Here is a 26,490-nt window from a genome sequence, read left to right on the forward strand (position 1 = left end):
TGTTGAATCTGTAGTTTATACTCTACAAATAGTTGGCATACATTTTATGCTAATATTGATATGATAGGTAAGTAAACTATGAGATTGCTATTTTTTAGTTGAATATTTTTTCTTTTGTCACCAGTTCATGTATTTCTCTTTTCCAGGGTTCTTTCCATCAAGTTTTCAAGCATGTCCTGCATTCCTACGCCATAAGATGACTTTAATATCACCACATATTTTAAAGAAATATTCTATTCCTATGAACAAGGTAATATTTGAAGTTTATTTACTATTTATCACTTGATTTGTGCAGGTTTATTACATTTAATCACATTCATATTTATGATGATTCTGAGTTTTATTAGTATTTTCTCTAAGAAGTTGGGATTAATCAAATTTTAATTTTAGAGTAGATTCAAAGCTGGTTCAAATCCATGGGTTTTACTCAATGAATAGTACAAAACAATACACTATGAATATTGAGTAGTAGTAATATTAGTAGTAGTTTTGTTGTTGTCCTCCTTCACTGGTTACCACCGTGGTAGCTGTGAACACTCAATATTCATATTCATTGTTCTATTCATTGACGAAAATCCATGGAATTTGAATTCGTTTTGCTGCAGCAGTGAATCCACTATAGAATTTAAATTTGACTAATACCAACATTTTAGAGAAAATACTAATAAAAATCACAATAAATATGAATGTACTTTTCTTTCTCAGTGTTATAATAAAATCTGTTGAGATTCTGTTCTCAAAATGAGTAAATATTTTGTATCTCAAGAACTTATTTTGCCAATAATAAACACACACTGGTTCTATTTTACTACTTTTATTATTATTTGTCAATTGGTTAATCATTTAATAAATTGACTAATAATAATAATAATAATAATAATAAGCATGTGAAATAGAACCACTGATCCTCCTGATATATGTGGTGGTATCAAAAGGGTCTCAGACTAGTTATGTTTAATAAAAAATAACTTACCTAAATTTTAGCATCATCTCCTTTGAAATAGTCACCTTACACAGCAATACACTGGTTCCAGCATTCCTGTCACTTTTGGAATCTGGCCGGGAAGTCGTTTTCTGTAAGGAAGTTGAGGACCTTATGCAGTTCGCTCTGGTTCTTGACAGGAGTGTTAAAACAGCAATCTTTGAGCTGCATTTTCATTTTTGGGAAGAGATGGAAATATGCAGGTATGGAAGTGATACCATGTTACTTATGGTGGATAACTCATGAGTGAAGAATCTAAGTCTTTGTGCTCCATAGATCCAGTCACTTTCGACAAATGACCTCCCCCAAATGCTTCAAAATGTCACACTAGAACTTTCAATTGAGAGTCTGGCCCTGGGGGATGAATTCTTGATGCATGATACCACATTTCTTGGGGTGAGGCAGGTCTTCCAGATTCTCATCATCCAGGGATGTCCAGCTTTTAAAGTGCCCATGCCACTTGAAACATTGTGTACAACCCATTGCCTCATCACTGTAAGCTTTCCAAAGCATGCTCAATGTCTCTGTAGCAGACTTCCCAAATTTAATACAAAAATTTCATGTAGGCTCTCAGTTCCTGTCCATGACAAAATCACAGACTACAGCATATGCTTGATCACAAAAACACAAATTTCACAACTTGTGAACTAAACACAATAATGTCACTCAGCATGTTGTGTGCTAAAGGCCATTGCTAGCTCTCCACTGTGCATGCAACAATATGCTGCCATCCGTTGGCATGCTACAGAACTAGTCCAGGAACTTTTTGATAGCACCTAGTACAACAAAGTCTATTTTGATACATAGGTTCATATCAAGATGTTTGCAAAGCAAATACAAAACAGAGTAAATATTTCTTTCATGAAAATTCAAACAGGTGAGTTTTAGCAAAGTAGATGATAATATTTGTCCTACAGAAATAGTAAATTACTAAATCTTTTCGAGATTCGATGTACCATTAATGCGTGACCAACTCTATTGATATTATGGAAGGGGAAATGAAAGCTGTGATGCTCAATCTTTCTTGACGGCAGTATTAAAGTAAAGGAAATGTTTTACTAGTTTCAGTCATTGGTCTGTGGCCATGCTGAAACACCATCTTCTAAAGTATAGTTGGTTACATCTACCCCAGAAAGATGAAAGGCAATGTGAGCTTGGGTGGGACTTAAATTGAGAAGGTAAACAAACGTAGCAAACTACCAGTAGGTATTTTGTCTGACACTTTACAAATTTGCCATCCAACCACCATATGATCAAGAATGACACCTAGGTTGCATATTTGGCTAACACTACGACACTTACCATAGCAAATGATATGCACAGAAAATGTTAATATTCAGTTAGACTATCTTAAAACAGAGTAAATATTGAGATACATTAGTGAGGAGATGAAACATTTTCAATGAAGCCCTTTGTTGGAACATTTCTGTTTGTAGTACACCACTACATTGGAATACTCCATTTTATTAAATGCCCAACCCACCATTTCCAGAATCATGTTAGATTTTTGTAGCATAATTGAATTGTGGATGTTTTAGTTTTTAATTGCATACTGTTTCCCAATGAAAATTATATATATATATATATATATATATATATATAAGCAGTATTGGTTCTAGATTATATCTTATTCTTCTATACCAGTGGTGCCCAACTGGGGTTCGTGGACCACCAATGGCCCGCAATGACAGTGTTGGGGGTCTGTGCACTAAATTCAAAATTTCGCGCGTGCGCACACACACACACGCACACAGATAAGCATATTAAAGGGGATCTGTGGAAAAACTCATTTAAATAAAAGGGGTGGGAACCACTGTTCTATACATTTATATCTGTATGTTGTGTATGTATGTGTGTTCATTTAGTGTTCTTGTTCCCATGCTAGCAATGGTGGGACAGGATATGCAGGCAGGCAGGCAGCACACTTGCGTGTGCACACACACACACACGCGCGCGCACAGAGGAGTTTGTATAAATACAGATTCACTGTATTGTTTACTTATTTGTTATTGGTTATTGTTCTTTAGATTACACAAGAAGCTGGAGAGTTTATGATAACTTTTCCTTATGGTTACCATTCTGGTTACAATCATGGATTTAACTGTGCTGAATCAACTAACTTTGCAACCCCAAGGTGGATAGAATATGGAAAACGATGCTTGCAGGTAAGACTTTATTTTCCTGATGATTTTGAAATATTTGAAAGTAATATCCTACTAGTTATTATAGTTTTTTGTCATTCTTCAACAGAACAAAACTGAGAAGCTTGGATCTTTTTATTTCAAAAATATGAATGATACCCAAAACCATTTCAAGCAGCTGAAGTCTGGTTACTGCAGAGTGATATTTGTTGGAACCATGTGGATAGGGAACTAATTCTCGGAAGAAAGGATTGAGAAAATTCATATGTGAAAAATTGGATTGTGTTGATCATTTGCTGTTAAGAAAATTTATAGTTCAGTTGCTATTAGATGAAAAGTAATGCGAGCTTGGGTGGGATTTAAACTGAGAATGTAAACAAACATAGCAAAATACCAGTAGGTATTTTGTCTGACACTTTACAAATTCACCATCCAGCCACTGTATGATCAAGAATGAAACCTAGGTTGCACATTTGGTTAACACTATGACACTTACCATAGCAAAGGAGGTACACAGAAAATGTTAATATTCAGCTAAGCTATCTTAAAACAGAGTAAAGTACATTAAGTACTTTGAAGTACATTAGTGTTCTATGAAGAGACAAATTGTTTAACATTTTCAGTGAAGCTCTTCATTGGAACATGCCTGAAACATTTGTTTGTAGGACACCACTACATTGGAATTTTGCATTTTATTAAATGCCCAACCTACCATTTCCAGAATCATATTAGATTTTTGTAGCATAATTAAATTGTGGATGTTTTAATTCTTAATTGGCACCTGTGTCTGGCACCTGTGTCGGTGGCACATAAAATCACCCACTACACTCTCGGAGTGGTTGGCGTTAGGAAGGGCATCCAGCTGTAGAAACACTGCCAGATCTGACTGGCCTGGTGTAGCCTTCGGGCTCCCCAGACCCCAGTTGAACCGTCCAACCCATGCTAGCATGGAAAGCGGATGTTAAACGATGATGATGATGATGATATACCTTTTCCCAATGAAAATTAAAATTAGATTTATATAGACACTGGCTGGATGGATCTTAAGAACATTCAGAACCAGAGATAAGGAAACCATGATGGTCCTCTGGCGGACATTCGTCCTCAGTAGCCTGGATTTCTGCTCACAGCTATGGTCACCTACCAGTGTGAAATTAACAGCGGACCTTGAAGCAATCCAGAGAAGATTCACAAAGAAGATCGTCTCTTTGCAACAGCTCAGCTACTGGGAAAGGTTGAAACAGCTAAGACTCTACTCCCTGGAGAGAAGACGGGAGAGGTATGCAGTAATATATATCTGGAAGATCCTGGAAGGAATTGTGCCAAATTTTGGCATTGAAAGCTACACCAATGCTAGAACGGGACGACACTGCATAGTGGATAAGATCCCAGCAATGCCATCACGCTTCAGGATCAGCTACTGCAACAGCCTGGGTTTCAAGGGCCCACAGCTTTTTAATATTCTTCCAAAGAGTCAGAGGAACTTGCACAAAGTAGATGGAGTGGTTTTTAAATCAAAGCTGGACCTCTTCCTGTTGAGAGTCCCAGATGAACCAACCTCACGGAAGAGGTGCAAATGAGGGTAGCTATATCAAACTCTATGCTTCACCAAGTGCCACATATTAGAGGAGGCTCTTAGTAATAACAGTGTAGCACAAAACGGCAGTGCATCAGCATGGCCGCAGCTCTGAGCTGAAACTAGAAAAAAAAGGAAATATATATATATATATATATATATATATATATATACATATACATACATAAAAAATATATACAGGGTAGAGATATTAGAGAAATTTTTTATCAGCGGCTAGCATGCATAAAATAGTCAGTAGATAACATATTTTTCATATAAAATTAGTGTACATTCATACACAAGAGAGGTGACCCAAACAGGACACCTTACATGTTTAAAGGAATAGTCAAAGTCCAAACCATGGTTAAGAATAATTTCAAAGGGAATGAAAAATAAAAACTCCAGGTTCAGTCCCACTGCATGGCACCTTGGGCAAGTGTCTTCTACTATAGCCTCTGGCTGATCAAAGCCTTGTGAGTGGATTTGGTAGATGGAAACTGAAAGAAGCCTGTCGTGTGTGTGTGTGTGTGTGTGTATTTATATATAATATATATATATATATATATATATATATGTGTGTGTGTGTGTGTATGTTTGTGTGTCTGTGTTTGTTCCCCCCAACATTGCTTGACAACCGATGCTGGTGTGTTTATGTCCCTGTAACTTAGCGGTTCGGCAAAAGAGACCGATAGAATAAGTGCTAGGCTTACAAAGAATAAGTCCTGGGGTTGATTTGCTTGACTAAAGGCGGTGCTCCAGCATGGCCACTGTCAAATGACTGAAACGAGTAAAAGAGTTACCACTTGTAACCAGGTTTCAAACATTAATGAACAAATAAGATAATTTGTTATCCATGTTCTTCATCAGCAAGGGCACTAATAATTAACATAATCATGGGACAAATGTACACTAATTTTATATGAAAAATATGTTGTCTGTTGACTATTTTATGCATGCTAGCCACTGGTAGAAAATTTCTCTAATTTCTCTACCCTATATATATTCTCTTAATATAATTTTAGTAATTTTGAATAAAGTCGGCACATAAATTTTTATTTGCTACTGACTATAACTGCACTTGTGCAGTGGATTTGAAAAATTATAATGTATAACGATAAGACATGTGCTCTCTATTTGTCCCATAATTATATGTTAATTATTAGTACCCTTGCTGATGAAGAATACAAATAACAAATTATTTTATTTGTTCATTAATGCTCAAAACCTAGGTACAAGTGGTAACTATCGAAAATGTTTTTATTTTTCATCCCCTTAGAAATTACTCTTAACCGTGGTTTGGACTTTGACTTCCTTTTAGCTTGTAAGGTATCCTTTTGTGTATGAATGTACACTAATTTTATATATATATATATATATATAATAAGAAAAAAGGAAAACCTTTGTTGCAGCGCACCTAATTAGTGCTCAGTATGAGCAAAATATAACAAAAATAAAAGTGGATGACAGATTATCGTAGGTCAAGTTCCTTTATCAAGGGAACACAAATTACACAAAAAGTTCATTGAAAATCACTATTACATGACCTTACAATCATTTCTAGGAATGCATTTGTATTGGGTGAGTTTTTCAACCGATACAAATAATTGCATTCCTCTCATCAGAGGTATAAATATATCGATTAAAATAGTTTTCAGAACTTGAAGTCATATCAATAATGTTATATTTCTTTTAAAAATGTTATAGTTTTTTTTAAAAGAAATGTTATAGTATTTTAAAAAAACTTTGCAATGATATAGAAAGGCTTTGTGAAGTAAAACATTTGTGTGAATGAAAATGAAATTTAAAATATTTGTAAAAATGAAGTAAAATAAAATAAAATGAGGATTCAAATTTTGGGTTAACAGTTGGGTTGCCGATAATTAAAAATAGTATAAAAATACTATAAGAGTTAAAAAAAAAATATAACATTATCGATATGACTTCAAGTTCTGCAAGTAGGAAATATTTTAAGCTTTCTCAATTTTTCAACTATTTTAATCGATTTATTTGTGCCACTGATGAGAGAAATATGACTATTTGTATTGGCTGGAAAACTTGCCCAATACAAACACATTCCTCGAAACGATCATAAGGTTATGTAATACTGCTTTTCTTTGGATTGTAATATTGGAGCTCTTGAAACCTAACATCTCAATGAACTTTTTATGTATTTTGTGTTCCAATGATAAAGGAACTTGACCTACGATAATCTGTCATCCACTTTGATTTTTGTTTTATATATATAAGCAGTATTGGTTCTAGATTATATCTTATTCTTCTATACATATATATATATATATATATATATATATATATATATATATGTTGTGTATATATAGGTATGTTTGTTCATTTAGTGTTCTTTTTCCCATGCTAGCAATAGTGGGACCGGATATGCATTCAGGCAGGCAGCAGAAAGAGAGATGGGGGATTTAGATTATCAAACATTTGGAAATATTAATAAGATAGTGTTTAATTAGAAGTGTAAATTAATTGATAGAAACCTTCCCTCTATATATAGTTACAAAATTTTAGATATTTTCAAGATATTCTTTAAAAATGGCTAAAATAAAAGCAACATATTCTCCAAATTTTCGTAATCTTGTTTTCACAATTCTGTAGTTTTTGAAAATATAGCTTTATCATGTGTAATATACTTCTATATTGATAATAATCCTTTTTTTTTTCCCCAAATGGTTCCATCAGCTTTATATAATTTTATTCTTTACAGTGTACATGCCGTAAAGATGGAGTGAAAATTAGCATGGATACTTTTGTTCGGCGTTTCCAACCAGAACGTTATGAATTATGGAAAATGGGGAAAGATATTGGTCCTCACCCTGAAGATCATAGTAGAGTGTCTCATTCTAGACAAAGGTTAGTTAGTTACAAATTTCTCTTGAATACTTTTTTGCCTCCTTTTTTCAAATTGTTTTTTTAAATAGCTTATCACTTACATATATTTTTTTTGTTGCTCCCTAATCAAATCAGTAAAATAAATTTAGTTTCATTGATACATGGTGTTAGTTGGTATAATTAGTATTGTTTGTATATTATGTTCAGTTTAGTTGGTATGTTATACCCCGTTTAGTTAAGTCCAGTTTAGTTGGTATATTATGTCCAGCCTACTTGGTATACTATGTCCAGTGTAATTGATATGTTTGGTCTAGTTAGCATATTATGTTCAGCCTAGTTGGTATATTATGTCCAGTGTAGTTGGTATATTATATTCAGTCTAGTTGGTTCTTATGTACAGTCTAGTTGTATATCAGGTCCAGTCTGTGTATATTATCTCCAATCTAGTTGGTATGTTATATCTAATCTAGTTGATACATAATGTCCAGTCTAGTTGGTATATTATGTCCAGTTCAGTTGGTATGTTATGTTCAGCCTAGTTGGTATATTATGTCCACTCTAGTTTGTATATTATGTCCAGTCCAGTTGGCATCTTATGTCCAGTCTTGTTGGTATTTTACATCCACTCTAATTGGTATGTTATGTCCTCTCTTGTTGGAATTATGTCCAGTCTTGTCGGAATGTTTTATTCGGTCTAGTGGGTATATTATATCCAGTCTAGTTGGTGTTTATTCTGTTTCAAGTAGTTAGTATATTATGTCCAGTGTAGTTAATGTATTGTGTTCAGTCTACTTGGTATATTATGTCTAGTGTAGTTGGTATATTATATCTAGTGTAGTTATCTTATGTTGACTCTATTTGGTATAATATATCCAGTGTAGTTAATGTATTTTGTCCTGTCTAGTTGGTATATTTTGTCCCATCTAATTGGTATATTGTGTCCAGTCTAGTTGGTTTATTACGTTGAGTCAGGTTGTTATATTATGTTGAGTCTAGTCAGTATTTTATGTATTGTCTAGTTAGTATTTTATGTCCAGTGAATTTTGTACCTTATGTTCACTCTAGTTAGTATATTATATCCAGTGTATTTGATCTATTATGTCCAGTGTAGTTGGTATTTTATGTAGGGTCTAGTTTGTATATTGTGTCCATTGTAGTTGGCAGTGTACTTGGTGTATTATGACCATTATGTTTAATGTTGTTGATATATCCTATTTAGTCTAGTTTATGTTGTCTTGTTGGGTTGGTATGCAAGTGATATTAAATTGGTGTGAAAATATGTGAATGTCCTTTGAACTGAATTTTTGAATGAGTTGTGGTAATGTTGAAATTCTATGCACAATCATTGTTGTTATCATCATGTATCGCACACCTGCAGCACATTGATGACACTACAATGAAAGTCTTCTCAATTAAGAGTGAGTCCAACCATCTCAGGATATTGATTTCTTTGCTAGCCTCTTGATCTACTATCCTCTACTCTTCCTTCCATGATATATAATGTTTTCCAGACATCAGTTTTTTTCACCCTTCTTTTTTAACTGTAAAATAACTTTCTGTTTTTAGAAATGTTATTTGCATCACAAATTTTTTTTTTTAAATTGTTTCTTTTTAGTATTATATTTTTTCTCTTGTTTTTAGTGGTGACAAACGAAATGCTTTTGAAGCCAATAGTTCTGGAACTGTCTCCACAAAAAGACATCCAGTCACTAAACTGGAAAACATGAAAAAGCGTGGTCGCCCTCCTGGCATGAAAAAAGATAAAGATGGTCCTTGGAAGGATATAACTGAAGAAGAGATTCGACAAGCTATGTCAGAGACTGCTGAGGAGCCAGTCGGTCTCAAAATAGAACATGAGTTATCAGTTAATGATACTTGTTTACTAAAAAAACGGAAAAAACGTAAGAAGAAAACTGAAGAAGACCTTGAAATAGATGAAACAGTGAAAACAATAGTGAAAAATCAAATGGAGTCTGTAATGAATGATGGTTTACTGAAATCTAACAGAAATGGTTGTCTGTCACCTAATAATTCTAGCTGTTGTTATAGTTGTCCTGTTTCATGTTGTGCTGCACAATCTTATTCTTGTATGCAGCCAAATAATTATCATAATGGCACTTCACCATCTCACAACTATATGTCACCTCACACTCAGGCATATGGAGCCATGACACATAGTTCTGGTTTGCTGGTGAATAAAGAAACATCTGCACAGCATTTCAGAGAAAATGGTGAAATAACAGATAAAGTTTCTCACTCAGATTCATATGATGGTTTGTCTAAATTCACTCCACTCAATGCAGATTCCAACACAAAGATGAAGAAGAAGGTAAAAAAAGTGAAGAAAGAATTAATGGATACCAATCTTGCTATGAAAGGAATGTCCTCAAATCAAAATATATATGGCTTCAAACCTGGAGCTGAAGGTTGCATTCCAAATAATATGGTTCAAAATGAAAATTCTTCATTTGAAAATCATGATGAACCCTTGCATAAAAAATTGAAACAAGAGTGCTGTTCAGGACATTTTCAGCCATCTAGAACGAATGGTTCTTATTATAGTTGTTCCAGTAGTCCTGCTCCACCTTGCCAAGCCAATTCAAACTGTGGGCAACTGAACAACAATCTTCACCTACCACACCCAATGAATGCCAACAGTCAGTCTTTAACAGATAAACAGAAAAGATCCAGTCCACTTGCTAACACCAATGGCAATCATGAATCATGCTGTGGTTTTACAGCAGATCATACCTCAAATGGTAATGAAGCTGGCTTTTACTCAGATGGTAAGGGCATGCAAGATGGTTGTATGTCTGAGGAATGTAACTCATCACATATGACATGTTGCTGCATGTGTTCAGATGAGAGCTGTGCCGGCAGTTTGGTGGAACAGCCTCAAGAATCACCACAGCAACAACTGAACTCCCCTCCTCTTTCACAGCAGCAGTATTCTTATTCACAACAACAACAACAACAACAACAACAACAACAATACCAGTATCCTCAACAGCAACAATATCCCTCTCTGCAGCAGCAACAAACTCAGGAGAATCAGCAATTACAACACTACCAACAGCAGCAAGATCATCAAGTCCCAGAACAACAACAAGAACAACTGCATCCTCACTTGCATCAGCAACTGCAGCAATATCATCCTCACCAGCATCACCAATATAATGGCAAGAACAACAACAGTAACAATCACCACCATCATCACCATCATCATCATCAACAACAACCTAAAGATGCATGTCAGGAACAGCTGCAGCAGGCTCAACATACTGTACAGTATTCTGATATGTCGCAGCAGTCTTCTGCTACTAATGAACAATTACAGCAAGTCTCTTCAAGTAAACTTTATTCAAATCCTAGTTTTACTGATTCAGGACAAGACCTGATTAAATTGGCCCATGATATTCTTCACAATGCACCTGAATCCTCTAAACAAGCTTCAATTAATAAAGGAGAATTGATCTCTTCACATAATAGAAGCCAAGATGGACATGTTTCAACTGTGGGGAATGAGTCAACTGTAAATACCAACGACATTTCAGTTAAGTCTTCATCATGTTGTATGTATTCAAGTAAAAAGATGCCACTTTTATTACCACAATCTCATGAGATGTCTTCTGCAGAACAAATGTCTACAATTGGATCTGGAAATTCGCATCAGAATTCTGTACATATGCCTATGCTGAAAGCAGAAGTTTCTGATACTAATTCAGTGACACTGCAGAAAAAACCAGGATCGAATACTGCCATTGTTACTGGGAATGACCCTAATTCACATGGTAACATGCAGACTGATTGCGCTATGATGTCCCCTCAAAGTTGCTCTGTTAAAGATAGAAATAACAAACACACTTATATGCAGTTATCTCCTGCCAACAACAACAACAACAATCCTATGACAGGAAATATGTGTAACTCATCTTCTTATCAACCTGGCTTTATACGGGCACCAATTAGCCATGTACAAAGGAATATACAATCTTGTCAATATGCTCCATTGCCTGGAAAGAAACTTTGTCATAGAGCACCAGTTGCAGTGAATTCTCCTATGAATTCTAATGCATCATATGGTAAACAAAAGAAAGAGAGAAATCAGCGAAAGAACAAAGATAAGACATCTAAAGAGCCAGGTACACCAAGCATTGTGACTGATGCTCTAATTGCAAGTGTTTTGAAAGCTGAAACTGAACTAATGGCTCAAAATTCACGCAAAGCAGCTGCTGTTGCAAATAATGTAGCACCACAAGGGATGGGTAAGAAAGACATTGCCTTGCCATTGCCCTTATCATCAGCTGGAGAACTGTCAGTATCAACAACCCTTGCCAAATATGTTAGTGGACAGAAAAGACCAAACAACAACAATTACACCAAGCCATGTCCGAGTGTCTCCTCTTCATGTAATCCCTTGCAAACATATAATAATTTACCTTATCTGAATTCAAATTCAAAAGCTGGCTCAGCTAAAACAGTTGTAGTCAGTTCACCAATGTCTGTGTGTGGCTCGATTCCATCCACTGGTTTTCAGTCTTGTCAGATAAACAAAAATTCTGAAAATTCTGTTGCCCAAGGAAATTCTTGTAAGAAAGATGATAATGGGATTGTTTCTCCATCTTCGATTCAGAGTAGTTCAGAGACTCCAGTTGGTCAAACCCAATTTGTTTTACAAGGAGTACACCAAATTCAACCTGTTTTACAACAAATTCAATCAAGCACTCGTTTAAAGTCCCCACATAGCATTATGAAAACACTCCCTACTAATTCTGTCCCCAACTCCTCAGAGTCTCTAATGAATCATAACCACATAAATAAAGTTGTGGGTAGCTTGTCTGTACAAATGGTAAAAAATACAAAATCTGCAACTTCTCCAGATAATAAAAATTTGCAGGGTTCTCCAATCAGTTCTCCTTCACAGCCTGTAGTTGTAAGATCCAGTCATGCCAATGCTCAGTCATATTTTCAGTCAGACTTTTCAAATCCCCATGTGTTCACTCCTTCTTCAAACTGCACATCTAGTCCCAATGATAGTAATAACAACCTTCATTATGCCCCTGAAGTGAACTCTTACAGCACTACGACGACAGCATCTACTTGGAATACTATTGGTACAAGTTTCCCTTGTAGTAACACTACCACCTCTTTGAATAGCAGTAACTTGACTAAATATGTGAAATCGAGTTCAGCAATTGTTGCTGAGCCACTGCTTCCTACTTCTTTGAATACAGATACTTTAAACGCTTGTATGGGACTGGCTGGAACCAGCAACTTCAGTATTCTTGGTAAGGGCATATGGCAGTCAACCTGTGTCAGGAATAACGACAGCTTGGATTGCTCTGCTTATACTGACCAGCATTCCAACCAAACACCTGCCTTGAAAAATAAACAAACTTTTTCTTCTATCACTACTCCTCAGCCACCTCCTCCCCCTCCTCTTCCCACTCCACCTCCTTCCTTGCTTTCTCCTCCACCCCCCATCATCAATGTTACTAATCCTAATACTACAAAACATTCAGAGCCAGCATCTAAAAAAGACAGAAAACCATGCAAAAAGCAAGATAAGCCATCTGGAACACATCCAGAAACTAATGAACAGGTAAGCTTTTGGGAAAACTTGGTAAAATGGATGTGAGGAAATAAAGGGGGGGGAAAATTGTTTTAAAAATGAGGATGTTAAAAAATAATAATAATAATAATGATAATAATTATTTAAGATTATTCACTGAATTGGAACTAACTGTTGTTACTGTTTCCTTATTATTTTTTAAAAAAATGCATATGTAAGAGATGTTATTAATGCAGTATCTGATAAGTTTTTTTTTATCAATACTTATTTTTCATTTATCAATATTTGGTTCTAAGTAGTGATAGTGTTAACATTTCAGTATCATCTCACTTGTCATTGTTCTGAGCATTTTACCCTCTTAGACTACCATCATTGTTTTTAATATTGATGTTTATGTAATGTGTTGATCTCAGTGTGTGTGTGTGTGAGAGAGAGAGAGAGAAAGAAAGAGAGTTAGCTGAAAACAAATGGAAAGAAAATTACCCTCCCATCGAACTTTTTGTTAGTTAGTTATTCATCTATATTTTCCATCCCCTAACCAATCTAGTTTTATTAACATCATTCATTAATTTATTTCTCATGTGTATTAATTAAAGCAAATATAAAGCACAGGTAAGACTACTCTCATAGAAGAAAACTTTTTCTATTATAATCTGGTTTGTATTTTACTCATTTACTAGTTTGTATTTAAAATTATTCTTGATTGTAATTTTTTGTTCTATCTGTTGCTGAAAATTCTGTATTTAGTAGAGCAAGATAGATTAATTTCTCTAAACGCAGCATTGCTGATTAGTTAAGAAGTTTGCTTTGCAACTACAAGCCCTGGGTTCAATTCCTCTGTGTACCATCTTAGGCAAATGTAATTTTCTATAACCTTGAGTCAACTCACACCATATGGTTAAAATTAGATGTAAATTAGGGAGACTGAGATGGAGACTGAACTGTAGTCTGTTGGGTGGATTATGCTTCTAATTCAAAAGGTACAACTTTGTCACACACTATCATGCTGAGTCTGCCTGAGACTTACATTAAGGGTAATATAGCCGTGGAAAGTTCAGCCACTTTCATGTTAATTCAGATAATCAAATAACTGAATCCTTATTGTTGAATAATGGAGATCCATCATAGATGAATTTCTAAATGCTATGCAGTGCTTCAGCAAAATTTTAACCATACCCAAGCCAGTGATTTTTGACTTGTTTTGATTCACATCACACTAAGGCTGTAAAAGTGTTAAGAAACACCAGTTTATATAAATATATATTAAATTTTTTTTAAAACAGAGATGGATGTATACATTGCATTTTATCACAAAAGAATACATATGCACTGGTGCAGTGCATTAAAAAGCACTAAAGTTTTCTGAACTCCCTGATATTCTTCAGTTGCTTCAAAAAGACATATCACACTTGCAGCCTATAAATGCTATACTTGGTGGAAAATTTTGCATTAAAACACACACACACACAAACACACACACATACACACAAACACACACACACACACTATCTCTCTCTAGGAGTAATATTTTGTTCTATTTCTTACCTTTTGAAGATGGATAGTTGTTTCCAGAGATGCTATTTAAACTGTTTAGAATTAAAAGGTGGGAGGTGTTAGTTTCTGTTCAAATTTTAAATATTCTTCACTGTTCTACAAATCACATATCACGTATATTTGTTGTGGTATTTACATTACATATTTATTTTTTTGTGAAAGTCAATTTTCTATGTTAATGTCACTGAAATTACAGTACATACAATCTCTCAGGTAAATCCAGGTAATTGTTACAATTACTACTGGCTTGTGATTCATTCAAGATGTGTGGAAGTAGAATGATCTTTTTAATTCCAAAGAGATTTCTAGTAGTTAAAAAAAAGGAACAAAATTTCAAATTGATGATGGAAACTGTTTTGATAAAAGTATATTTTAGTGTAGTTGTTAAATCACCACACCCCCAATAAAGTTTTCTCAAGTGCTTAATTATTATATATTTACTAAAAATGGATAATTGCAATTCAGTTTCAATCTTGAAACTTAAACATTCCTGGGAATGAATAAATTCTAACAAATTGTTGGTTAATGGTTGCAAGAAATTGTTTTACTTTTACTAATTATGCTAGCTATAGATGAAAATTATCTCACTTATCAGTTTATAATTTATCTTGTATTTTGCAAAACAGCCTCCTTGTGTTTCTAGGATATGTTTCTAATATAAAAAATTATGTCAGACAATTTATCTACTTTTATCATATCACACTTCCTTTCTTGAGATAGAAAGCAAAGCTTGCAGTTGTTTGATTAAATCTGTATTGATCTGAGATATGTTTGGTGTTGATAACATCAGAGTTATTTGAACTATTGACCACATATTTACAATATTTATATCTACGCTATGCTTTAATCACTCTGATCCCGGATGATCAGTAGGTATCATATTTTCAATGAGTAAATAGAGACTGGATTCAAACAAGAAATTTTGTTTCTAAATTAAGGGTAATAAGTTCTTGATTATTATTGAAGTTCAAGCCAGTTATGTAGTGTTTGTTTAGATGTCGTAGTGGATTGGCAGAACTGATAGAGTAGCAGGTAATACACCGTAGAGTATTTGGTTATGTTGTCTATGCTATGAGTTCAAATTCCACCCAGGTTAATTTTGCTTTTTTTTCTTCTTTATGTGTAAAGTACTGCAGATTTATATAATCACCTAAATCCCTTGATTAAACAGTGACCAAAGCCAGTAAGATCAAATAGTAGAAAAAGAATCTTTCATCTCAAAAAATGTGCTTAATTGTTTGAATTTTGGTTACAATTCTGTTTTTGTGGCATATTCAGACTCAATGTTAGTTATATAATGTTGTCTGAGAGATTTTAAGGAAGCTAGTTGTTTTCTGAAAACATTATACAAGAAAGGTGATCATTGTGAGTCTTTTGCTTGTTAACAGTCCTTGAAGTTTTTAAGGAGCTACATGTTGAAGTCATGTAGATTAGAATGTTAGGATTTCAGATGAGACTTCTAATAGTTATAGGACAGTAACTGCATTTATATATCATCATTTATGGACCACATCATCATTATTATGTTAATGCATTTTTTTGTGTTTCCATGGGACAGATAGAATTCATGAGGCAGATTTTCTATGGCCAGATACCCTTCCTGTTGCCAATCCTCACCTCTTTTCCAAGTAAGGTAATAATTTCCTATGGCCAGATATGTTTACACAGAAGATTGGAAATGAAGGGCAGCATTTTTATGATGGTGGCACTCATTTACAACTATCACATGATGTCAAGACAAGGAAACACAAACACATGCATATTCATGTACACACATGTACATATATGTGACTGGCTTCTTTCACTTTCTGTCCACCAAATTTATTCACAAGGCTTTGCTTGGCTTGGGGCTATAGTAGAAGACATTTTCCCAAGGTGCCATACAGTGAGACTGAACCTGAAACCATGTGGTTGGGAAGCAAACTTCTTAACCACACAGCCATGTCTGCATGTGTGTGTGCGCGCATGCGCACGTATAAAAGTATACACATATGTGTGTCTATGCATATATGTGTAATATATAGATCATCATCATCAACATTTAACATGTTTTCCCATACTGGTATGAGTTGGACAGCTTGACAGGAACTGGCAAGGCCAGGGTTTGCACCATGTTCCATAGTCTGTTTACATATTGTACAGGGTGCTTTTTATGTGGCACTAGCATCCACACCAATGCTTTTTATGTGGTCCCTTGGTTTTAGGGCATCAATTCTGTTGTGGTGGGTAGGACTTCTTGAGTACAACAATGCACTGCATATCTCAGTCGTCTATCATCTCCTTGTTTTGAGATTAGCCTTCTGTACTTAGTCCCATGTCTTCCTGGGTCTTTTTTCACATCTTCCCTCCACTTTAAGTGATCAGCACTTCTGTATGTGACTGTCCTCATCCATCTGCATCATGTGACCAAATTAGCACACTGCATATAATTCCTCTTATGTCCAAATTTTCTCTCAGTACACCGGTGCTCTGTCATACATGCATACTGACATTGCACATCCAGTGGGGCATGCTCGATTTGTTCCTTTCCAGACTTTCCATATCCTCTGCATTCAAGGCCCATGTCTCACTGCCATGCAGCATTGCAGTTTGTATGCAAGCATCATACAATCTTTCCTTCACTCAGAGAGAGAGACCTTTGGTTGACAACAGAAATAAAAGCACTCTGAGCTTTCCACATCCTAGTCTTATTCTAGCCTTTACACTTTCTGTACAACCTTCTCCATTGCTAATTAAGTCATCTAGGTAGCAAACATTATCTACAACTTCCACAGAGCCTCTGGGATCTTTGAGGAAATCAGTTTCCCTTGTATCTATGGTCTTTATGGCTCCTGTACATATTCCACATACAAACACTACTTTCTCTGTTAACCTTCCTACTATTCCACTGCACCGTTTTGTATGTCCACAGCTTGCACTGGGTACGCCAAATAAAATTTCTGCCTACACCCTTCCTACATATCAAGCAGGGCCATTTACCAGAAGGGTGAAAGGTCCTGCCTGTTCTTGCTTACTAGGAGATTGGTCTTTACTAAATCAGCTTTAAGACCCTTAGATTCCAGGTTCTGTTTTCACATCTGGAATTTCCTTTCTAATTCTGTTACAGATTCTGCTATGAGGGCAAGATCATCAGCATATAGTAGTTCCCATCGGCTTCTAGTCTTAAATTCTTCTGTTATGACCTGGAAGACAATGATGAATAGAAGAGGACTGAGAAGAGAGCCTTGGTGAACACCAATCTGTACATTAAATTTATCACTGTACCCATGGGCAAATCTTACTTCACTAACAGAACTCTTGTATATGTGTGTATGTTTCTGTATGTATATAAGTGTATATGTGCACGTGTGTGTGTGTGTGTGCGTGTGTGTAGTTTTTTTAATTAAAGCTGCAAAAACATCACAAAAACTGCTACTCAGAGTTTCTTGTTCCCATTTGTTGGACAGTTGTGATCACGAATGGAATCATTCCATTCTTGATAACTATCCAATGAACAGGAGCATGAAATTCTGAGTAGCAGTTTTTGCAATGTTTTTGCCGTTTTAATATAAAAAGTGCCTATTATTCTACCTTCAGTATTTGAGTACTATTTTTTCCACCTTGTTTTGCATTTATGTGCTTACTTGTGTGTGTGTGTGTGTGTGTGTGTATACACAAACACAGTATCCGACTGACTAAAATTCTATTTATTTGTGCAGCTGGTGATAGCTCTGCATTTAAATTGATGTAATGATTGCATTGTTCAATTAAATGGAGCTGCTTGAAACGGTCGTACTGCATCACTTCTTGATATCCTGTTGCTTGTTTTGATTTTATTCACCTTTCTTCGAGCTGTGCGGATAATACCGGACTGACTTGGTACTTCAACTCAAGTACCTAATTCAGCTGAATCTCAATTATATATATAGACACACATTCTTGTATCTTCCATCTTCTGTCTCTCTCATTAATCCAATACTGTGAAAGTGAACATGCTTTACCAGTAGTCTACCATTCAATTTATTATTTAACTAGCAGTATCGCCCGGCGTTGCTCAGGTTTGTAAGGGAAATAACTATAAAGCATTTTTAGAGAGTTATAGCCAAAAAATAGCAAAAAAATGGGAAAAAAATGATGGTAAATTTTTTTTGAGAGTTAAAAAAGGTGGAGTTGCGTCCCCTAGACGGTCTGTGGTTTGGGTTTCTGATTCTCGACCCCATGTCGAATTTATTGATTTTTTTCAGAACTGGGGGAACTTTTCAAAATTTTCGCTGCGTTAGTTTTGAATTATGACATTGGGCTATGTGTGTGTCAAGTTTCATCAGAATCGGTTGAAAGCCGTGGTCAGAGTGAGGGTACGAGAAAACAGACACACAGAAAACGCACAGACAAACTTCCGTTTATATATAGAGAGATAATCATGTATATATGTGTGTGTGTGTGTGTGTGTGTGTGCGTGTGTGTGCGTGTGCGTGCATGCTGAAATGCAAAGTGTCAATTAACTGATATGGGTTACTTGGTGTGTATATTAACATCATCATAGTCATAATTTTATCTGCTTTTTCTGCTGGGTGGGGGTACAAATTGTTATAGACCGTTAATTCTTATTTAGATTTTCTAGAATAAGGTAGAGGCCATATTTCAATCACACATTTAAGTTTTAACATGTTTTCTATGGCTGAATGCCCTTTATATTGTTAACCACTTCGCAGTATGTGCTGGTTGTATTCCATTGTAGTATCTGCACTTAATCCATTGCCCTGTTCAGCACTACCATCTGGTCTTTGAATGCCTTTAATGAAATCTACTCAGTTGCAAGCATTCAAGCTCTGTCCAGGTTGAGGATGTCTTCCTCTCTTGCACTTGTCTCTGAGGTTCTGTAAAGAGTCATAGACACTGCCTTTCCTCCTGACTAAACTAAACAGTAAAGATTAGTGACATCTCTCTTCTAAGCTGTTTCCATTTCCTAACTATTTTATAGAGTATGCAGGGTCTATTTTATTGTCACTAGAGTTATCTTGTCCCTCATAAGATTACGGAATTCTTTTTAGTCTATATTTTCTGTGTGTGTTCATTCACCAACACTGTAAATAGAAGAGTGAGTGAAATAAAAGAGAACCAGAATGAGGGGGTGATAGACAGCCATAGATGATTGCTGGTAAGGAGATCAGATAGAAAAAGGATTAGAGGTATAACAGAAGAAGAGGGAATGATAAGAGCGATAAGTGAGAGAGAGAGAGAGAAAAAGAGAGAAGAGAAAATACTGGGAGAGGTGGATGTGAGAAAGTGAGAGAAGGAGAATGTGATGTATATCATCAATGACTAAAAGAAAAATTAGTGTGAGATCGAAAGAAAATGATGGAAAGCAATGAAGATGTGTACTGGTAAGTGAGAAGAGGTGGTGTTTGTCTGTAATGAATGAGGAAGTAAGGGGTGGAGAAGGGGTGATGGTAAGGTTAGGATTAAATACAGACAGAGCCAATGCCATACTATCCCTCATTACACAAGCAACCTGATTTCAAAGAGAGAGAAAAAGAGTGATTGTAGGGAAATACATTGATAAGGGAGGAGCCGTATATGGCAACTTGATATGAACATACTGATCGGAAGAGACCGAAACTGTAGATATATATCCCAATCTCCATCAACACCACCATTGTCATTTGTACATGTTTTTCCAAGCTTGCATAAAATGGTGTTTAACATGAGTTACAGTCTTTTATAAAGTTCAGCTGAGATCAGACTTCTGTGACCTTCCCCTTCTACTTGGAGTGCTTGGCATTTCTTCATACAACTGGTATCTTCCTTATGCATCACATGTTCATACCATCATAGCCTTCTTTCTTGCACATTACTTCTGATTCCTCTTATGTCCAGCTTTTCTTCTTAACTCAGGTGTGCTCAGCTGTTCACTTATACTAACATTACTCATCCAGTGAATAATGCTTACTTCATTTCTTTCCAACTTTTGTGCATCCCCAGCACTGAAGGTCTATATCTCACTCTTATGAAGCATCACATGTATATAAACATTGTTTAATCTGTCCTTCATTTTGAGAGAAAAACCATTTGTTATTTGCGTGTGTGTAAAATGTTCTTGGTTACAAACAAAAGAAAGAGTACTTAACCCTTTAGGATTCAGATTACTCAAAGTTAATGCTTATTTATTCATGTTTTGGAAATAACCATGCATTATCTCATAGCTTTGAGATTTCAATAATGTAATTGTTTATTTTTAGTAGGTGTGAGAAGCTGGACCTTGTCAGTTTGAACATTTTAATAGAATATTTTGGCTGGATATGGCCTGTTTAAATGCCAAGGGATTAATACACATAATAGAATTTATAGATATTTGGAAGTGTTTGATGATTTAGTCTGTTGTGACTCAGAGCTTCCCATTATTGAAATCTGAAAGAATGCATGCAGCAGTAGATTCCAAGTAGCAATGATGTGAATCTTTAACTGTTTACTAATCTTTGTGTTTTTTATACATATTAAAGGAGGGAGAGAGACAAATAGCAAGATTTCTTCATAGAAGTTCTAATTCTTGTTTTTATAGTGAAAATGACTTAATTCAAAACTTTGAAAACATGGGTATTATATAAATCTCTATGTGTTTGAATGGTTATGAATAACAGCCAACTCTCTCATACCACATTTGATAAAGCATTCTTGGACACATGATGGGATGGAGTGCTCAATCAAAGTTGAGTCTCTTCATGGTTGCTCAACTTGCAAGAAAGGGTAACAAAATTTCCTTTAATTCATGCCTTAGTCTCTTAAATGAAGAAAGGACTCTATACTGTAGTCCTAAATACTCCCAAAATGATGGGATAGTTATGGATAGAATACTTTTTGATAATTGTTCTCAGTCAAGATTAACTTAAGCTGAAACAGCAACTTCCAGAAAGCAATTAGCATAGTATTAAAAGAACCTCATGTTGAAAATTCTTGGTACTAAAAATATCAAATGTTTTTCAGACTGGCACAAATGAGTTTGCAATCTAGTGTCAAACATTTATCTTGCTATAAACCTTGTTCTCTGTGCTGTTTGGTAGAAAATTTGAGAATTATTCTCTAACAATGAGATACGATGAACACTCATAGTTTGAGAGCAGTGCTTTTGATACCTGTGACACATCTAGACTCACTATTAACCTGAGCCTTTTGAATCACTTCCCTTGAGAGCCCAGGCCATCAACAAGGACTTTTGTGTAGGAAGTATGATTGAATGAACTTCAAGCCTATGAGATGTAATGACCTTGTATACATAGGGCTTGTGCTGTTTTGACACTTTGCCTACTAGATAGATAGAAATTTTTCCAGAAACCCTATGATTTTGGTCAAAAAGCTAGTTCAGGTAAGAGTTGCTTTATTTTAGACCCTGGAATTCACATGCTGTTCTATTGGTTATTGCCCAGAATGCACCACATGCAGGTAGGGGTTATATTTGTTACCATCATAATCATTTGATTCCTAGTTTTCCATGTTTGCATGGGTTGGGTGTGTTGTTACAGCCCTAGTCAGTTCTTATTTGGAATTAATACCCACTTAGACACGTTTCACTCATGCTTTATATATTTTTGGCATGGTTTCTACAGCTGGGTACCTTTCCTACTGTCAACCACTTTACAGTGTGCTTGCATATTATTGTGACCCGACTGGCTGTACATAGTCTCCTTTCATTAGCATCAGAAAAGTTATTTCATCCTCATCAAGAGTTTCCTCTACACTTTGTTTCTGCTTGTTTGTTCCTTTCCCATACTATGGGTTAGGTAAAAACCATGGTGAGAAGGTGATAGATGAAAGACTACATACAAGAAGACAATCAGCCTGATAGGAGTGAGAGGATGATAGGAGAGGTGAGGGACAACAATTGTATGATGGCTGTTAGAAAGGAAATTGAATAGCAGTAGCATTGGTGAAGGAAACTGGAGTGTAAATATTAAATATCCAAGCATCCCTAAATGTTACATATTTCAAATTTTGTTAAGTGAAATACCATCTTACTGATTGAATGATGTGTATGCTAATTGACAAAATCATCCTGTATGTGTGTGTGTGTATGTATTCTATGGCACAAGAATGGTTTTAACAAGGAGAAAAGAGACTACTCAATATGTGATGTAGAGTTTTTCATACACTTTGAATGTTTCACTAACTGTTATTCCAAGTTTTACATTTCTGACCTCTGGCTGGAAGAGAGAGAGAAAGAGATATGGGCTTTTAATGCATCTTTTTACCATAAGAGAGATATTTTCTCCATGGTAATTGCAGTGAATTTGCCTTTAAGCAGTTGAAATAGTATATTACAAGCATATATTACAAGCATATTCTAACTAACCTAAATTCTGCTTATGCCTAAACACTGCTTGGCGCTAACATTTCATTATTTTTCTTGATTGGATGATCTATTAGTGCAAATTAGTCAACATTGTTGGCTGAATTTTACATAAAGCTATTGCATTATAAGTTTGTTCAGAGTTTCCACTCTTAACTATGTCACATTGACAAGAGTCAAATAACTTGAAACATCAAAGTCTGGGATTCCTAATAGATGGTAACACTAAACAAACCAGGTATTTTCACACCTTTTTACCATAAGGGAGATATTTTCTCCATGGTAACTGCAGTGAATTTGCCTTTTAGCAGTTGAAATATGTCACAAACATATTTTAACTAACCTAAATATATAGGCGTAGGAGTGGCTGTGTGGTAAGTAGCTTGCTTACGAACCACATGGTTCCGGGTTCAGTTCCACTGCATGGCACCTTGGGCGAGTGTCTTCTACTATAGCCTTGGGCCAACCAAAACCTTGTGAGTGGATTTGGTAGATGAAAACTGAAAGAAGCCCATCGTATATATGTATATATACAAGTATATGTATGTGTGTGTGTATGTTTGTGTGTCTGTGTTTGTCCTCCCAACATTGCTTGACAACCGATGCTGGTGTGTTTACATCCCCGTAACTTAGCGGTTCTGCAAAAGAAAACGATAGAATAAGTACTAGGCTTACAAAGAATAAGACCTAGGGTCGATTTACTCGACTAAAGGCAGTGCTCCAGCATGGCCACAGTCAAACGAATGAAACAAGTAAAAGAGTAAAGAGTATATATATATATATATGTGTGTGTGTGTGTGTGTGTGTGTACACAAGATTTATTTAATGAGTGAAAAAGTCAATTCATGAAAACTGCCCCCCCCCCAGCAAACACACAAAAAAACCAACAAAAATTTGTATGTCCTATGGCACACTCCTTTATCTTAGTGGCCACACTTGCCAACTACTTAATTTCTATTAAACCTATTCGAGGTCCACACTCTCTAGAAACCACAACTGTTATCCTATACTATTAAGGTACTTACCTTTTCCTCACCACTAACTCTCCCTGATACTAACCTCATCATCGATATACCACATACCTCCATCATCTATTTCTCTTTAAGTTGCACAAACTTAGCCATTCTGGTCACTATATTATCACTGTCTTTAGCTGTCCCATTGAATTTCTTACACTCTTGTTATCTCTTGTCACTACTCTGCCCTCAAATATCAAGGGTATTAATCATGCCTTAAACCTAGCTTTCCTCCTGGACTCGCACAATTCCTTTTCACTAAGATTCAATTATTTCACTCTATGTGAGGTTATCTTGCATTCCAGCTCAACCTTTGGAAGCACAAAAGAAAAAAACTTAAACTTAATTTTTACTCTTGCCCTTTCTTCACTCACAAGCATTTGTGAATACTTCACATTCTCTTAGCTACATGTCTTCATGTATGTGTGCATGCATTTGTATGTATGTGCTTATACACATATATATGTATATATGTGTGTGCACACACACATACAGATTCTCTTTACATATCTAATTCTTTAACTTCCTCTTTTGCAATTTTGTGGCCTTACAATAAGACTTTTTAAAAATATTTTTCTTCAAAATAGTACAAATGTTTGAAACATTAAACCTTTTTCTTTGCTCCATTAAATAATCCTACTGTTATGTATCTCTGTTATTTAAGTGAACTAACTCTTCAAAACCTTTAGTCATTTATGTTTTTAATTGTACTACCATTCTAGTTGATCTATTTTGTAGTAGTTGAGTAGAGACATCTAGGAAGAATAAGTTACTTAGCTATTCAATTCTTATGTTGCTCAACAATAAACTGCTACAATCACAGGTAGCAATGGTATGCAACAACAACCCTTCTCTAAGATTTCCTGGGTGTATTGTTACAGTTTATTCTTTTCTTACTAGCATGAGTTAGGTGAGTGTATTCAAATACATTTGAGAGTATTGTTATCTCTACTATTCCATTCAGACACTCCAAAATAGTGGCTTTACTATTATCAGATGCTGTGCTGGACTGTCTATCATCTGTAGTAAAAGAACTTGTCATCCACTGAGTAGAGTCAGTTCACAAATCTACCAGCACAATGTAGTTAATAAAACATGCTATGTGCTATGACGATGCCACTGCACCTATCGCAGAAACAGCTATTGTATGTGTGACAAACCAGTGGATTACTGTTAACTTTAAAGTCTCTGTCCTGAGATAAATCAGTTCTCATCACTTGGCTGCTGTTATGGCTTTTGATTTGCAACATTGTTAACTAACATATTTCCTATAGCATTGTATTTCTGCAATGTTACATCTGTTTGCAGAATTTCTAACTTTATCTTGTTACTAGGAGCTGAAAATCAATTCTATTATTTTTCTCCTCTTAAATGATGACTTACATCTTTGTTTTTGTCTAGCAATTATTGTTAATGGTTTAACTAGTAACTTTGCTTCACTGGATGATTAAGCATTGATTAATGAAGAGCAGCAACTGGAAACTGAGTACAAGTTTAAGCTTTTCTTTTCTCTGGAATTAGCTGGGTATTTGAGGCATTTTATTATGATTATTATTATTAAGGCTGTCAGAGTTGTTAGCATGCTGGGCAAAATGCTTAGTGGCTTTTCGTCTGTCTTTATGTTCTGAGTTCAGATTCCACCAAGGTCGATTTTGCCTTTCACCCTTTTGGGGTTGATAAAATTAGTACCAGTTGAGCACATTACATTGTAATCAACTTACCCTCTCCCCTGAAATTTCAGGCCTTGTGCCTATAGTAGAAAGGATTATTATTTTCATATTATTATTGACTTTGCCTTTTATCCTTTTGGGGTTGATAAATTAAGTATCAGTGAAACACTGGGGTTGATGTAATTGACTCATCCCCTCCACCAAAATGGCTGCCCTTGTGGCGAAATTTGAAACCATTATAATTATTATTAAGGTGGCAAGCTGGCAGAATTGTTAGCTCAGTGGATGAAATGCTTAGCAGTATTTCACCCATCGCTATATTCTGAGTTCAAATTCTGCTGAAGTCCACTTTACCTTTCATCCTTTCAAGGTTGATAAAATAAGTAGCAGTTGAACACTGGGGTTGATGTAATTGACTTATCCCCTCCCCCAACATTGCTGCCCTTGTGGCAAAATTTGAAACCATTATTATTGCTGTTATTATTATTATTGTTATTATTATTATTATTATTATTATTATTATTGTTGTTTTAAGGCAGCAAGCTGGCAGAATCGTTAGCATGCTGGGTGGTATTTCATCTGCCACTACGTTCTGAGTTACAATTCCACTGAGGTCGTCTTTGCCTTTCATCCTTTTAGGGTCAATAAAGTAAGTACCAGTCAAGTAATGGGGTCAGTGTAATTGACTATCCCTCTCCCCCAAAATTGCTGCTCTTGTGGCAAAATTTGAAACCGTTGTTGCTATTGTTGTTATTTTAACTTTAACATTATTTTAATTTTATTTGATTCTTTAAAATGGTAGA

The 26,490-nt window shown here is 35.4% G+C and overlaps 1 protein-coding gene across 1 annotated transcript in view; it reads left to right on the top strand.

Annotated features, from left to right (window-relative positions):
* Positions 1 to 26,490, top strand: part of LOC115216499 (myb-like protein U) — a 169,431-nt gene that overhangs the window by 100,020 nt on the left and 42,921 nt on the right. The window contains exons 5-8 of the mRNA XM_029785926.2: positions 147 to 250; positions 3,010 to 3,147; positions 7,431 to 7,576; positions 9,197 to 13,157. Coding sequence (XP_029641786.1) covers positions 147 to 250; positions 3,010 to 3,147; positions 7,431 to 7,576; positions 9,197 to 13,157 — 4,349 coding nt within the window. The remainder of the gene's footprint in view (positions 1 to 146; positions 251 to 3,009; positions 3,148 to 7,430; positions 7,577 to 9,196; positions 13,158 to 26,490) is intronic.

The sequence above is a fragment of the Octopus sinensis genome, linkage group LG10 (genome assembly GCF_006345805.1).
Source record: "Octopus sinensis linkage group LG10, ASM634580v1, whole genome shotgun sequence".
NCBI classification, from domain to species: domain Eukaryota; kingdom Metazoa; phylum Mollusca; class Cephalopoda; order Octopoda; family Octopodidae; genus Octopus; species Octopus sinensis.